At 51.2% G+C, this 14,643-nt stretch overlaps 1 protein-coding gene across 7 annotated transcripts in view; it reads right to left on the reverse strand.

Moving 5' to 3' along the window:
• Positions 1-8,643, reverse strand: part of ZC3H7B (zinc finger CCCH-type containing 7B) — a 54,252-nt gene extending 45,609 nt beyond the window's left edge. For 3 of the 7 annotated variants that reach the window (XM_033865976.2, XM_073788128.1, XM_073788127.1), the window contains exon 1: positions 8,394-8,633. Coding sequence is in view for 4 of the 7 variants with exons in the window: in XM_073788124.1 (XP_073644225.1) it covers positions 8,513-8,588 (76 nt within the window). In the remaining 3 variants the exon portion in view is untranslated. Of the gene's footprint in view, positions 1-8,393 lie in introns of all 7 variants that reach the window. The other 4 variants (XM_073788124.1, XM_073788126.1, XM_073788125.1 and 1 more) reach the window with 4 other exon arrangements.
• Positions 8,644-14,643: the final 6,000 nt, after the last annotated feature.

Consider the following 14,643-nt stretch of genomic DNA (forward strand, 5'->3'; position numbering starts at 1 on the left):
GGAGGCTACCTGCTGGGCGTGAAGCACCTTCTATCGCAGGGGTTTTGAACCTGGGGCCCAGGGAGAGAATTCAGGGGTATGTGACCTTTCTTCAGGGGTCTGGGAAAACATTTGCAACTTTTTTCACTAACTCCTACCTGATAATTTAACATTCCACTCGATTATGAATGTAGGCAATACACTCAGTAGTGTCAGCACAAGAAATCACAGCTTTTTCCCTGTCAAATTTCAGCTACTGCGGACACAACAAAATATTGTTCACGCTCACCACAACTTCAAAATTACAGTAGTTACATTAGACTCACTGCAGATCTTATTTTTTAGTGCATTGATGTAAAAGCCCAGCTGTAGTTCAAGAGAATGGGTTTCCTTTGTAATCCTGTGTATTTTACTTTATCCATTTAAAAAGAGTATTCTGAGGGGCTTCCCTGGTGGCGCAGTGGTTGAGAGTCCGCCTGCCGATGCAGGGGACATGGGGTCGTGCTCCGGTCCGGGAAGATCCCACGTGCCGCGGAGCGGCTGGGTCCCTGAGCCATGGCCGCTGAGCCTGTGCGTTCGGAGCCTGTGCTCCGCAACGGGAGAGGCCACAACAGTGAGAGGCCCGCGTACCGCAAAAAAAAAAAAAAAAAAAAAAAAGAGTATTCTGAGAAGGCATGCATGGGCTTCCCCAGGCTGCCTGATAAGTCTGCAGTACAGAGGTGCTTGAGAAGTCCAGCTCTCAAGAATCAGGTTAATTATCCCTACAGTAATCTCAAAAGTAGGTGCTATTATCCCCACTTTCCACCAAAAAGCGAGACTTGCAAAAATAAAGTCTTTTTTTTTCTTTAAATGAGGCTTGGCGGGATCTGTGACTTGCCCAGGGCCACACTGCTGCATGGGAAGGAGGCTGCAGGTACTGGCACCTCCAGGCTCCGCCAGGAACATCTGTCCAGAAATGAACACGCAATGGATACCCGCAGGCCTCAGCAACCTGCAGTTTGTTTCTTTTAACTGGCCACCTTGAATAGAAACCAAAGTTCAAGAAACTTCCCCCAGGCCCCCTCCACGGCCCCACTATAAGCCAAACTAAGAGTCAGCTGCAAAGCGTAATCTCCACCCTCCCACAGCATTCTGGTTCCAAAGGGCTTTTTTTTTTGTTATTTATTTTTGGCTGTGTTGGGTCTTTGTTGCTGCATGCGGGCTTTCTCTGGTTGCAGGGAGCAGGGGTTACTCTTCGTGGCGGTGCGCGGGCTTCTCATTGCAGTGGCTTCTCTTGTTGTGGAGCACGGGCTCTAGGTGTGTGGGCTTCAGTAGTTGTGGCACGCGGGCTCAGTAGTTGTGGCTCGTGGGCTCTAGAGCGCAGGCTCAGTAGTTGTGGCGCACGGGCTTAGTTGCTCTGCGGCATGTGGGATTTTCCCGGACCAGGGCTCGAACCCGTGTCCACTGCATTGGCAGGCGGATTCTCAACCACTGTGCCACCAGGGAAGTACCCCAGTGCCACCAGGGAAGTCCCCCAAAGAGGCTTTTACTTTCTTCATCTTGTCTTTCTTGTTCGCAACAACCTAAGGGCCCAACTGCACAGAAGGGTTCAAACCCACATCTCTCTCCAGGGGCCCAAGCTCTACTCCTGCTTCTCTACCTCCAAGACCCACCTGCTAGGCTACTAAAGTGAGACATTTAAACAGTAACTCTTTTATATATATAATAGAAAAGTAACAGAAGCTCACTGTTAAAAAATAAAAATAAAAATAAAAACAGAGCTTGCCCAGAGTCCAGAGCTCAGAGTGACTGGTTACCATTCTTTGTTTTTTTTTTTTTTTTTTTTTGAGCAATTTGAAGTCACTGCTCCTCTTCATGGGAGGAGAAATCCCCACCTGGGCACCAAGAGTTTCATGGGCTGCTCTGCAGAGGGCGCTGAGCCGGTTCCAGTCCCAGCCCTGTCCCATGCTAGTTTTCAGGGAATCAGCCTGAGCCTCTTTTTTGTCATTTACAAGATGGAGCTAATGATATCCACCTTCCAAGACTATTTTGTAGATTTACATAGTCCCCTCCGCCTACACACACATACACACACACACACACACACACACCCAGAGGAGGTCAGAAATTTGTGTTTCTGCTGAACTGGGCACCATCAGAGAATACTTGGCAACTTTCAAAATTATCCTGTAAGTACTTTTCCATCAGTCAACCCCAATTTCTTTGCAGTTTCCTTCTAGGCCACTCTTTTCTGGCAAGGGCTGCTCTGGACCACCCTGCTACTATTGTTCATTTACTCAACAAATAACCACAGGACACTTTTGTGTGCAATGGGCTGTGCCAGATGCTGGGAGAACAAGGTTAATGAAGTCCCTGGCCTTGGACAGCTTGTGGTCCATGCACAGCAAGACAAATAAAAAGGCCAGTGTTAAATGCACAAGTAATGATACAGTTAAGAGTTACAAAGAGGGCTTCCCTGGTGGCGCAGTGGTTGGGAGTCCGCCTGCCGATGCAGGGGACACGGGTTCATGCCCCGGTCCAGGAAGATCCCACATGCCGCGGAGCGGCTGGGCCCGTGGGCCATGGCCGCTGAGCCTGCACGTCCGGAGCCTGTGCTCCGCAGCGGGAGAGGCCACTACAGTGAGAGGCCCGCGAACCAAAAAAAAAAAAAAAAAAAAAAAAGAGTTACAAAGAAACTAAAATAGGAAACGTGGCAGGGAATGATGGAGAGGGGGGTGGGCTGGGAGCTTAGCGAAGGCCCTTCCAAGGAGGTGGCATTTAAAAGGGACAATTAGGATCCAGTCACAGGAACGTGGGAGGGGGGTAAGGGCACACCTGGCACAGGCTATGGCGAAGACAATGGCCCTGAGGTGGGAACAAACTTAGAACATTCAAGGAAAAGACAGAAGGCCAATGAGGCTGCAGTACTGAAGTGAGGGCAGGCCAAGCAGGAAGGAAGGGGCAAGGGACAGGCTGAGGCTGGTCAGAGAGCTACACACGGGCCAAGCTGGAGAGCCAGCACTGTGCTCTATGTGTGCCAGGAAACCACTGGAAGGTTTTCAGCAGAGGAGTGACAGGGTCTCGCTCTCCAGAAGATCCACTTGGCTGCTGTGTTGAGGATGGACGACAGGAGGGGAAGGTGTCAGATTAGTTAGGAGGCTACTGCAGTCGTCCAGGCCTGGATCAAGGTGAGCCGTGGAGAAGATTCAGAAACACTCTGGACGTTATTAAATGTTCATGGCAATCACAACCATGCCCTCACACTGGGTGGTCTTGATAGCTTTCAAAGTTCCTTCATTTAAGTTTCAGAGCAAACCTGAGGCAGACGGGACTGAATCAGCAAGGCCATTTTTCAGAACAGGAGACTGAGGCCAGGAGTGACAGGATGATGGTGCCCCAACTCACGCAGCCAGTGTGTGCTGGGACTGAACGAAAGGCAGGACTTTGGACTCCCTGCCCTGTGTTCCTCTGCCTGCAAAGGGACAGGGTATGACATGGAATGCTCCAGAGAACAAGAGCTTAGATGAGCCTCTGAAAAGCCCGGAAGGGTCAGAGCCTCGACCTTGCCCGCAGCCCTCAAGGAAGTGCTCGACGGATTCTCGCTGGCTGACCCCAGCTTTCAGCGTCAGGGAATCTGACACCCGGTTCCCTCTCTGAGTCATGGTGTGGACAAGACAGGAAGAACTGAGGGGTGGGGGGCCCCTCGGGTTTCTTCTGAAAAACAGAGACCTCTTTCACCTTGAAAGATTATCATGAGGATTAATGAGAGACTGTGGGCAAAAGCACGATACAAATGTCAGATCATTAGGGTTTCCAGACAGATAAGAAAAGAGCTCCATGGAGACTGAAATAGCTTGACAGCATCTCTCCTGCAGGACGGCTAAGACCTCGGACTCAGGAGTCCAGCAGGCCTGGCTCCCTCTGACCCCCTGCTCTACCTCAGCTGTGTGATCTTGGAACCTCAGTCTCCCCATCTGCAAAATGGGGCTGTTAAGAGTTGTTCCTGCCTCGAAGAGTCGTTAAGTGGATTCAGTAAGAGAAAGCACAGAAAGCACAAGCACAGGGCCGGCACACGGCCGCATTCCAGACATGGTGGCTGCTGTCGCTACCGCCACTGTCACCATCAGGCCTGGGTCTCAGCCTCTGATTCGGGGCTCGGGAATTGCCGCGGAACTGAAGTCAACTAGAGATGTCTCCTGGATGCAGAAATGCTGCCGCCCCTTCCCTCTGGGCCTCCACAGCCTGATGGGGAAACAGCGCTAACACACCTGCAGAAGCCATCAGGGCGCCTGCAAAGAAACAGACTTACTAGGAGAAATAAATAAGGTGGGAAGGAGCCCCATAGCTGGTGATGACAGAGAAAGGAAAACGAGCCTGTTTTCTATGGGCCATTAAATGTGATGAAAGGAACTGGCTTCTGTGGAGACTCCTGGGAGCTGACACGTAGCAGTCACTTCATCAACCCCAGCTGAGGCTCCAGTTGAGGCTGCAGCCAGACTTCCTCAGAGGATACCTCCACCTTCTGCTGTCTCACCTTATCACCACCAGCCCCGTCAGCCTCCTGCCTCCCTCCCTCCCAGCCTGACCTAGTCCTCCACCGGGCCAGCTCAAGAGCCAAACTGCCCGGGTTTGCCCTCCAGCTCTGTCACTTACACGACGTCACTTAACCTCTCTGTGCCACAGTTTCTTCATCTGTAAAATGGGGACAATTATAGCGCCCACCTATAGGGCTATCATAAAGATTGAATAAGCTCATCTAGGAGAAACCACTCATGAGAGCTGGCCACTAGCTAATTGCTGGATTGGTGTTTGTTAAGTTACTAAAAAATTTTAAACCCCTCTAGTTCCTCTCATCTGAGTCTCCTGTCCCGATCCCCGGGCACTTGGGCTCCTCCCAGAGGTTACCACCAAACATCATCAAACCTCAGGGCTCATTTTCGGAAAAGGAAACTTGGGCCTGGAGAACCCAAGGGACCACAGTGGCAGAGCCTGACATGAACCTGAATTCACACCTGCCACCTGCACCGTGGCTGTACCAGATGATCTGCCTGTTCTTACTTCACACCACCGTGCCTTTGTCCAGCTCAGTGCCTCTCCTTAGAATGCCCTTTCTCTGGCCTTTCTCAACCCATCTTTCTTTTTTTTTTAATTTTTAAAAAAATTTATTGTATTTATTTATTTTTGGCTGTGTTGGGTCTTCGTTGCTGCACGCGGGCTTTCTCTAGTTGCGGCGAGCGGGGGCTACTCTTTGTTGTGGTGCGCGGGCTTCTCATTGCGGTGGCTTCTCTTATTGCGGAGCACGGGCTCCAGGCGCGTGGGCTTCAGTAGTTGTGGCTCGCGGGCTCTAGAGCGCAGGCTCAGTAGTTGTGGCGCACGGGCTTAGTTGCTCCACGGCATGTGGGATCTTCCCAACCAGGGATTGAACCCGTGTCCCCTGCATTGGCAGGCGGATTCTTAACCACTGCGCCACCAGGGAAGCCCTCAACCCATCTTTCAAATATTTAAATGGCACTTCTTCTCAGAAGACCTTCCACCCCCCAGGGCAAAAGAAATCTTCTTCCTCTACACTGGGACATAATTCAATTTGACAACAAAATGGCTGAATGCGTCCTCCTGGCACCTCCACGGGGGCCTGGGACACAGAGGGTGAATCAGATCCAGTTCCTGTCCTCGGGAAGCTCAGGTTAATCATCCATATCTTTCTCCTTTCCAAGCCACAGGCTCCTCCGTGGCATCAAGCCAGGCACTGGCAGGCACTAGGAACTGAACTCGGATCTCCACACTCAGGGCTCAGTCTTCCTTCCACCACCATTCTGCCTTCTGCAGTCAGGCTTCCAGAAACCTCCTGAGAGTACCTGCGAGGCCATGGGGCACAGGGCTGGTTCATTAAAACTCCCTGGCCTTGGGGAGCCTGCTGACATTTTAGCTTAAGCCCCCACCCCCGGAACATTTGCCAGTTCAAACTGTCCTGGTCTCTGTTCTTGTCTGCATATTTGGGATGGAGGTGGTCCAATTCTGACGCCATGCAGCACACTTAACAGTCACCCGGGACTGGCTTCAAATCCAGCCAGGTGATCTTGGGCCAGCCACATAAATCATGTGTTCCTCAGTGTGTTCAGCTGTGAGATGGAGATAATAATGCTCACCCCTCAAGGAGCCACTGTAAGAATTAGCCAGAATGTTCGTCAACCTCCCAGAGCGGAAGCAATTGTGGTGAGCCCAGAATCCCCTACCTCTTCTCCACCCCAGCCAAGCATCCCCATTCTTTCAAGCTCAAGACCCACTTGCTGAAGGAAGCCTTCCCTAACTTTTCCAGGTTACCCTGAGAGCTCTCTCTTCTCTCTCCACTCCCACCGCACTGACCCTAGTATTGACCATTTCCTTGTTCTCTCATTGGTTCGCTAGTTAACTTTATCTTCCCAACCAGCCTCTAAGTGGCAAACTCAACCCAAGCCTGCCCCACAGCATCGCACTGTGCTCACAAGAAGCGCTTGAAAAGTAACTTGCTAAGGTAGCCAGGACTCTGGGAGAAGGTGAAGATTTGGAGGCAGAAAACCAGGTGGGAATCCTACCTCTGTTATGTGACCTTCCAGGGAGAACCTTCAGCTCTCTAAGCCTCAGGTTTCTCATCTGGAAAATGAGGACTGAAAAATGTCGAGCTGACATGGTTGCTATGGAGGACAGATGAGCCAGCATATGTGAAAGCCCTTTTGTTATAAACTAAAAAGTGCTATTTAAGGGATTATTATTTTCAGATTTTCAAATCCAAACCTACTGATGCCTCAACTTTCCTATACCTAAGACTCAAGAGCCCAGCTCTTAGCCCCAAATAATCCACCCAAACCCACATTCTTAACTGTTCATCCTAAACAAAAAGCCAACAGCCTAGAATTCACAGCATCCGTGGAACCTCGTCCCAGCTCAGGGCTCACAAAACCTCTCTCCTACCTTCAGATCTCAGCCCTCCTGGACACGGGTTTCTCCTTCCCAGCTCAAGGAAGCCCACACCACAAACCTATTCCAACTGCGACTGGCTGGGCATCATTTCTAGCTTGCAGTCCAATTTCCACGGAAAGTGAAAATGGGGAAAGATGACCAAGGTGGGTATGGTAGTATGCGGGGGGAGAGGGGGTCTAAGTCTTGGTAGTAGCATTAAAGATTCGGCTGGAATTTTGTGTCCACTAGCGGCTAAATGTACTATAATTATCACATTTGTGTGAAAATCCAGGGATCTGCATTCTGCTGTTTTCATGGGACTGGATGAACTGCAGGCACTGAGGAAAATGCTAAGAAGTTGGAGTTCAAAGTCTTGCACCCAGGAAACAAAAGTCCCAGTAAGCAATCCCAGAGAAATGAAATCCCTGACAAAGCTGATGTGGACACCACAGTCCCTCACTCCGGGCCCAGGCCCCTTCTCCAGCCCCTCCATTCCTTCTCCAGCCCCTATTCTTACCCATTAATGCCATGTAGGTATCACACCCATCAGAGTCTATCAGAGTGAATCCTGATTTTTTTTCCCCTGGGAATACTGCTTTGTCTCTGTGAAAGACCCCCAAACCGGGCACCTTATAAATATCCGAGCCAGACAGATTTTAAGAGGAAATCGGGGAAAGGAAGGAGCAGGCCGGGAGGAGTCCCTGAGGCCCGCGGAGGGCAGGAGGGGAGTCCGAGGCCGGGGTGGGTGGCTCCCTTGCACTCATCTCCCGGGGGCGCCCCCCAGGCGCTGGAGCTGTCCCCCGCAGCCCCTGTGCGCCCCTGGTAGGACGACGGACCCCTCGCAGGCCTGAGCCCAGGGACTGATCCCGCGACCGGAAATGCACCCCCCAGACCGCGCCCCCCTTTCCTGCCGCCCTCTCCCCCGGGCCGGGCCGCAGGCCCCGGATCCCCGGGCTCGCGTGGCCGCCGCAGCCGGCAGGGGCGGCCCGTCGGCGGCTGCGGTCCCTCCAACTCCCGGCGCTGCGGGGCCAAGGCGCACACAAAAGGAAGGGGCGCGTTGCCAGCGACGCCCCCGCCAATCGCCTCGAACCCCATCGCGGGAACCGGCAAAGCATCCGCACACCCCAAAGCTTCGGACGCCCAGGAGAGAGCCCCCCACGCAATTAGTTCCAAGACACCCCTCGGGGGGTTGCAGAGGCAGCCAAATCTCCCAGCGGCAGGTGCCCCCGGCAGCACAATAACTTTGAAACTTTGGGGCAGGGCACGGGGGCCGGGAGGGGGAGCCCCAAAAAGAAGGAAAGGGGGTTGGGGGACTATTCATTTTTGCAAAACGCACTCTCCGGGTGTCCCCGCGCAGCTCCGGCCTGGCCAGGGCTTTCCGCACCTCCTCCCAGCCCGGCGCGGCCCCCGGGCGCCCCGAGCCCTCCGGAGCCGGCCGCCGGTTCGCGGTCGGGCCCCGGCCTCTGCCCCGCGGGGCTCGGGCCGCGCGCAGCACTCACCTCGGCCGGGCTGCGCTCCCCGCGGGCCTGCGCCGAGCCCGATAAATGGTATGCTATGACTAGAGGTATGATTACGTTATTATTATTAGTAATAATAAGAGTAAATGCTATTTAATTACGGGCGGCAGCATCCTGCTCCCGGCGCCGCCGCCCCGGCAGCTCCGTCCATGTGGCTCCGGAGAGCTTTACTTTCATTTCCAGCCCCCTCGGCCGGCCGCTCGCGGCAGCACCCGCTGGAGGCACCGTCTCCCAGCAGTTCTTCCTCCTCGGGTCCTAGAGCGCGGCTCCCCTAGCCGGGCGCCGGGGGTGGGCGGCGCGGGCTGAGCACCTGGGGGCGGAGGGGGCGGGGAAGTCCCCCTTCCCCTTGGAAAGCTCATGCCTGGAATTCACCTTTATCTTCTTAGAAAGTGTCCTTCCCTCTTGGGGGTTTTCTTTTGGCAATTCTGCATTTCTGGGCTGATGCTGTTCTAACTCAGCGCCTCCGCCCTTCCTCATGTGTGTAAAGAGCCCCCCGGGGTTTCCAGATGCTTTCAATGAAGGCGCCCCCAAACCCTAGATGCCTTGTGACCTTTTCAAGGATAAGGACCAAAGGCTCAGAGAGGAATCAGGACCTCCCTCGACTGTTGTTGTATGTATGGGATCTTTCCCGAAAGGATTTGAGGCTGCTTAGAAGACCCAGAAGGTAAGGGGAGATCACCAAAGGAGAAACTGGCTGTCAGCATCCCTGGCACTGACACAGAGCTGGCCAGGTCCAGGTTGGATTTGAATCCAGAGCTTCGGATTCCAAATACGGTGTCATCCCACCCTACCACCACCTGCCCCGTGGATTCCTGAGAGTTCTCTACCCTCTTCATTTTACACGCACACACACACATATGTATGTATGTGTGTATCTAGGTACATATATATACCTGTATATATGCCTATATGTGTACCTATATATGTGTGTGTATATATATATTAATTTATTTATTGAGGATTCGCTGTGAGATTTGTAAAGATTTTATCTTTACAAATGTTATCTTTTCCACATTTGTGCCAGAAAATCTTAGGGACTGGAGATGCATCGCTGAGATAAATTTTAAACATGCTGTGGTAAATGCTAGGAGGGACCAGAAACTGGCACAGTTTGCCTATTTAATTCTCACAATAATCCTGGGAGATTGGTTTTAGCATGCCTGTTTTACAAATGGAAAACTGAGGCTCAGAGATTAAGCGACTTGTCCAAGGGGGCAGTTCTGACTCCAGAGCTTGTATGCTTTACACGGCCTCTCGCACTTTTCACTATCTACCATAAGGGAGCCTTGAAAGAGGGGTGAAAAGCACCTGCACCGCTGGAATTTCTCAAACTCTTCCTTCTGTGGGTGCCATCTCTCCCCTCACTACTCTAAGATTAATAAACAAAAAGGCAGCCTCTGGCATAAGGGTGATGGACGTTTATGTCCAAAACGAAAAGCAGAGTCCAGTGGCCTTCTGACTCACTGCGAGGAGGGCCTTGTTTAAAATGAAAACCAACTCAGAGATTTTTTTTTTTTTTTTTTTTTGTTGCCACCCTGCGGTTTGCAGGCTCTCAGTTCCCCAACCAGGGATTGAACCCAGGCCACGGTGGTGAAAGCCCAGAATCCTAGCCACTAAGCCACCAGGGAACTCCCAGAGATTCTGATTTAGTATTTCTGACAAGCACGGCTAGGTCACCTGTAATAGTCCCAAGATCGTGGGCTAAAGGCATACACAGGATGAGCCTGGCAATTTAGGGAGCCTGGATGGTACAGTGGGGCTGTCACTGAGGCAGCATGAGAAAGACCAAGGTCTGTTGGAGTCCCAGCTCTGCCACTTGCTAGCTGTGTGACCCCAGGCAATTTTGCAGCATTAGTCTCCTCATTGGTAAGATAAGGATGAGAAAACCTAATCAACATAAATTTTGTTTCAAGGACTACAATTAAATAATAGCTGTAAAGCATATAGTATAGTGCCTAGCCTACGGGTATGAATAAATGTTCATTTCCATACCTCCTGTACAATTTATAGTGAAACACTCATGACAATTTATCAGATTAGGTTCCATTGTTATTATCACTCCCATTTTATGGATGAAGCTGTTGAGGCCAGTCGGACTACTGCATCTTGCCTCAAATGAACTAGCTGGTAAAAGGTGTGGTGATTCCACCATCCCAGGCTGCCAGTGGAATAACACATATCCTTAAAAAAGGACTGGAGGGACTTCCCTGGTGGTCCAGTGGCTAAGGCTTCACGCTCCCAGTGCAGGGGGCCTGGGTTCAATCCCTGGTCAGGGAACCAGATCCCACATGCTGAAACTAAAAAAAAAAAAAAAAGAAATGAGGACTGTCCATCATTTAAGGAGGATTCAGCTGGACACCAGCCCTCCCCTCTCTGCCTTCACCTCTTGAATTTGGTATCAACTAGTTAAACTATCTGAGCTGCCTGAGATGGTAATTGGGCCCTTACAAGACCCCAACCAGAGGTGGTGGCACTTTGGAGAGAAAGGCCCCAAAGGTGGCACCAACAGGTTGCCCTATGTCCCCACATTAAAGCTGAAATAGCAGTAACAGCCACCACTTTTTATTTACTTATGAGTCAAGCACTTTGCACATGTTGATTCTCTTACCCTCCCCAAAACCCTGTAAGGTAGGGATTGTTTTTACCTATTTCAGGGTGAAGAAACAGACACAAAGCAGTTAACTGACTAAGAAAGAGGTAGAGACAGAATTCAGTCCCAGCCTCATCCCTCTGTAAGACCACAGCATCGTGATGTGGATATCTTAAATCTGGATGTATCACTGGTTACCCCCAAGAGCCTGTCACAGGAGCGGGTCGCTGGAGAATGGGAGGTGGACACTCATGCTCTGACCTTTGAGGAACTGACAGGTACATCATTCAGTTACCCCTTCTCCAGCAAGCACCTCCAAGCTTAGGCCTGCCATGGCTTGGACCCCAGAGATGCCTTCTTATCCCCTGGGAAGAGCCTGAGTGCATGACAGTCTTAAGTGCAGCCATGTACAGTGTTTATTCACTCACTCAAAAACATTCATTGCCAGGCCCCACATGAGGTCCTGGGACTGCAAATAAACCCCTTTCCCCACAGCTCCAGCACAGTCCCAGGTCCCAGTCCTCCAGCAAGGCGTCTTGGGGTTTAGGGAAAGACCATGAAGATAAAATGCACCATTTTAGGCTCAGGTTGGGGATAATGAGTACTTTCCCCATAGGGTTACTAAGAGGATTAAGTGAGTTCCTGCATGCAAAGCATTGATAAATGTGTGGTTAAATAAATAATAAATAAATAATGCATTCTTCTGGGGAACGGTCCATAGAATTCAGATTCTCAAAGGTGAAGGTGATTTAAGAGAAAAGAGAGAGGTGGACCCACAAGCCTAGAAGCTGAGATAGGTTATAATACAGTGGATGAAATGCAGGTGATAAAACATAGTCACATTTGTCCCCAGTATGCTTGAAAATGTTCAAGCATACAGAAGATTTTTTTTTAGAGGAAAGCACGTTTATTTATTTATTTATTTATTTAATTTATTTTTGGCTGCAGCGGATCTTCGCTGTGGTGTGCTGGCTTCTCTCTAGTTGTGGCGCGTGGGTTCTCTTCTCCTCTAGTTGTGGCGCGCGGGCTCCAGGCATGTGGGCTCTGTGGTTTGTGGCACGCGGGCTCTCTCGTTGAGGTGCGTGGGCTTAGTTGCCCCTCGGCATGTGGGATCTTAGTTCCCTGACCAGGGATTGAACCCGTGTCCCCTGAATTGGAAGGCGGATTCTTTACCACTGGACCACCAGGGAAGTGTGGTGGTCTGAACACGGGTTGGAAAAGAATTTCCAGACACAAGGTAGAATGTAAAGAAGATAGAATTTATTAGCGGGAAGGGTCGCTGCCAGAACAGCGGGCCGACTTCCTTGTAGTCTGGGAGAGAGGAGCCCGAGCATGTGCTATTGATCAGTTTTTATAGCCAGAAAACAAAGGAATGGTCCGAGGTGTAATTTTGTTTACTGATCGGTCGAGGCACATACACCTTCCTTCTACAGGGTAAGAGTGGGACAGGGCAGATGCCTTTCCTTATTTGGGACAGGTCCCGTTGCCCAGGTGGGCTCCAGATTTCGTAACCATCGCAACATGGTGGTGGGGAGCGCGATTGATTAAGAATCCGGTAGAGTGTGTAACGCTGACACTTTTTCAGGCAGGGTCGTCCTTTGTCCTTGAAGCACCATTGTCCTTGGAGCACCACATTCCCCCCTCTCTTTATTTATAGGTCCAATTCCTTGACCCTAATGGATACCCTGCTCATGTCTACCTAACTGCCTAATTCCCTCTCAGGCATTCGGGAACCCCTTTGTGAGGAGAAGGGGCGACAAACTCTCTCTGGCTGCTTCCTGCTGAGTGGGGGCATCGTGGGGCCATGGGTTCCGGTTGCCCGCTCTCTGTCAGGGTTTATCTAGGGAGGAGTGCGGGCCCCATGGAAAGTGATGGCAGCTTGTTCAAGGGTTGTACAAGTGTTGTCTGGCCGGTATTCTTGTTGCATCACCATTTGGAGGTTTATTTGTGGTATTCTGGAAGGGACAAACTTAACAAGGAGGTTAAAAATACATGGCCTGAAGATTAGGAGAAGTAGAAAGGCTACTATAGGACCTAGGAAAGGGGTTAGCCAAGAGAACCAGGACCAGATATTAGTCTTGAAGTCCCACCAGTCGAGTCCCCCTGAGACTGCTTCCCTGTAGAATCCATTAGCTCTTTCAATAATTGCTCGAAGATTGGTCTGGACCTTGCCCGACTGGTTGACAAAAAAACAGCAATCCTCCTTTAACATTGCACAGGTCCCTCCTTGATTAGCTGTTAGGAGGTCCAGAGCTCTTCTATTTTGTAAAACCACTCCTGCTAGAGAATTTATTTGTTCTTGCCGGGTGTTAATTTGAGCTGCTAGGCAGGCAGTCTGTTGTGTGAGTTCAGGAGAGAGCTGTCAGGCAATGGAGGTACCTCCAGGGGAACTTGGTGAAGGATATGGGGTGGGATTTTAGCTAGAGTAAGCTTCGCAGTGGCTAGTAAAGCCATATTTACCGGCGTAAATGATAAAGTAGCTTCAAGTTTTGTTAAAAGGTTCCGGCCTAACAGGGGTATTGGACAGGCCAGGAGAACTAGGAAAGAATGGGTGAATAGAGTATTTTCAAGGGAACAGGGTAAGGGAGGTGTAAAATGGCCATATGAGGGCTTTCCATCTACTCCCATTAAGAGGATTGAGGAACAGCAAGTGGGACCAGAGAAGGAGGTCAGGGCCACGTAGCCCCTGTGTCAGTTAGAAAGGTTATAGTAGCCCCTGCCACATCCGGGGTTACCCGGGGCTCCTCAGGTCTTATGGGGAACATAGGCGCCTATAGATTGAGCCGTGCGCACCATCAGTCATCCGCACCCAGGAGCCCCAGATCTAGAGCGCAGTCCGGTTCTTGCCCCTGCTAGTCAATTACCACCAACAGGGGCAATTGGCCTTGACCTTGGCCCAGGGGGCTGGGACCCAAAATGCCCCGAGTGTTGGGTGGTCGCGGCGTTGGCCTCCCCGCTTGAGGGCGGCAGGGACAACTTGTCTTCCACTGGCCCTTTTGGTGACAGTAAGGGCACAGGGTATCGGGTGGTGGGCCGTTCCTGACTCTGTGCCCCTGCTGACCGCACTGGTAGCAGCTCAGCGGTGGTTTCTGAGACGGGAGAGGGGCTCCCGTGGGTCTGTTTTGGGAGGGACTGAGCAATGGTAAGAGCCATATACTGAGCGTGTCGTTTTAACTTTTCTTCCTCTCTTTGTTCTCTTCTTTCCTAGAAGCCTCCTCCCTATTGTTAAAGACCTTAAAGGCCGTGTCAAGTAGAGCAGGAAATGGGGTCTGTGGCCCTTGCTCTAGTTTCTGTAATTTCTGTCTTATGCTTGGGGATGCCTGGCTTATAAAGTGAACTACAAGTATAGCCTGACCCTTAGGGGTCTCAGGGTCTTGGTTGGTGTATTTCCTCATAGCCTCTTCTCATCGGGCCTGAAAAAGGGCCGGATTCTCAGAGCGTTCCTATGTAACTTCTCTGAGTTTATTATAATCAGGTTTGATGATTGCCTTTTTCATACCTTCTAGGAGACAGGTAATCACGTAGTTTCTCCTAGTGAGCCCTCCTGCTGGCCTATTTTCATCTGCCTGGTGTCTCCATCCTGGGTCTGCCCTTGGGACTGCCTCCGCCCCTGCTCGTTTCTCATTAGGATTTCGGGCGTGT

This window comes from Tursiops truncatus, chromosome 11, assembly GCF_011762595.2.
Source record: "Tursiops truncatus isolate mTurTru1 chromosome 11, mTurTru1.mat.Y, whole genome shotgun sequence".
NCBI lineage: Eukaryota > Metazoa > Chordata > Mammalia > Artiodactyla > Delphinidae > Tursiops > Tursiops truncatus.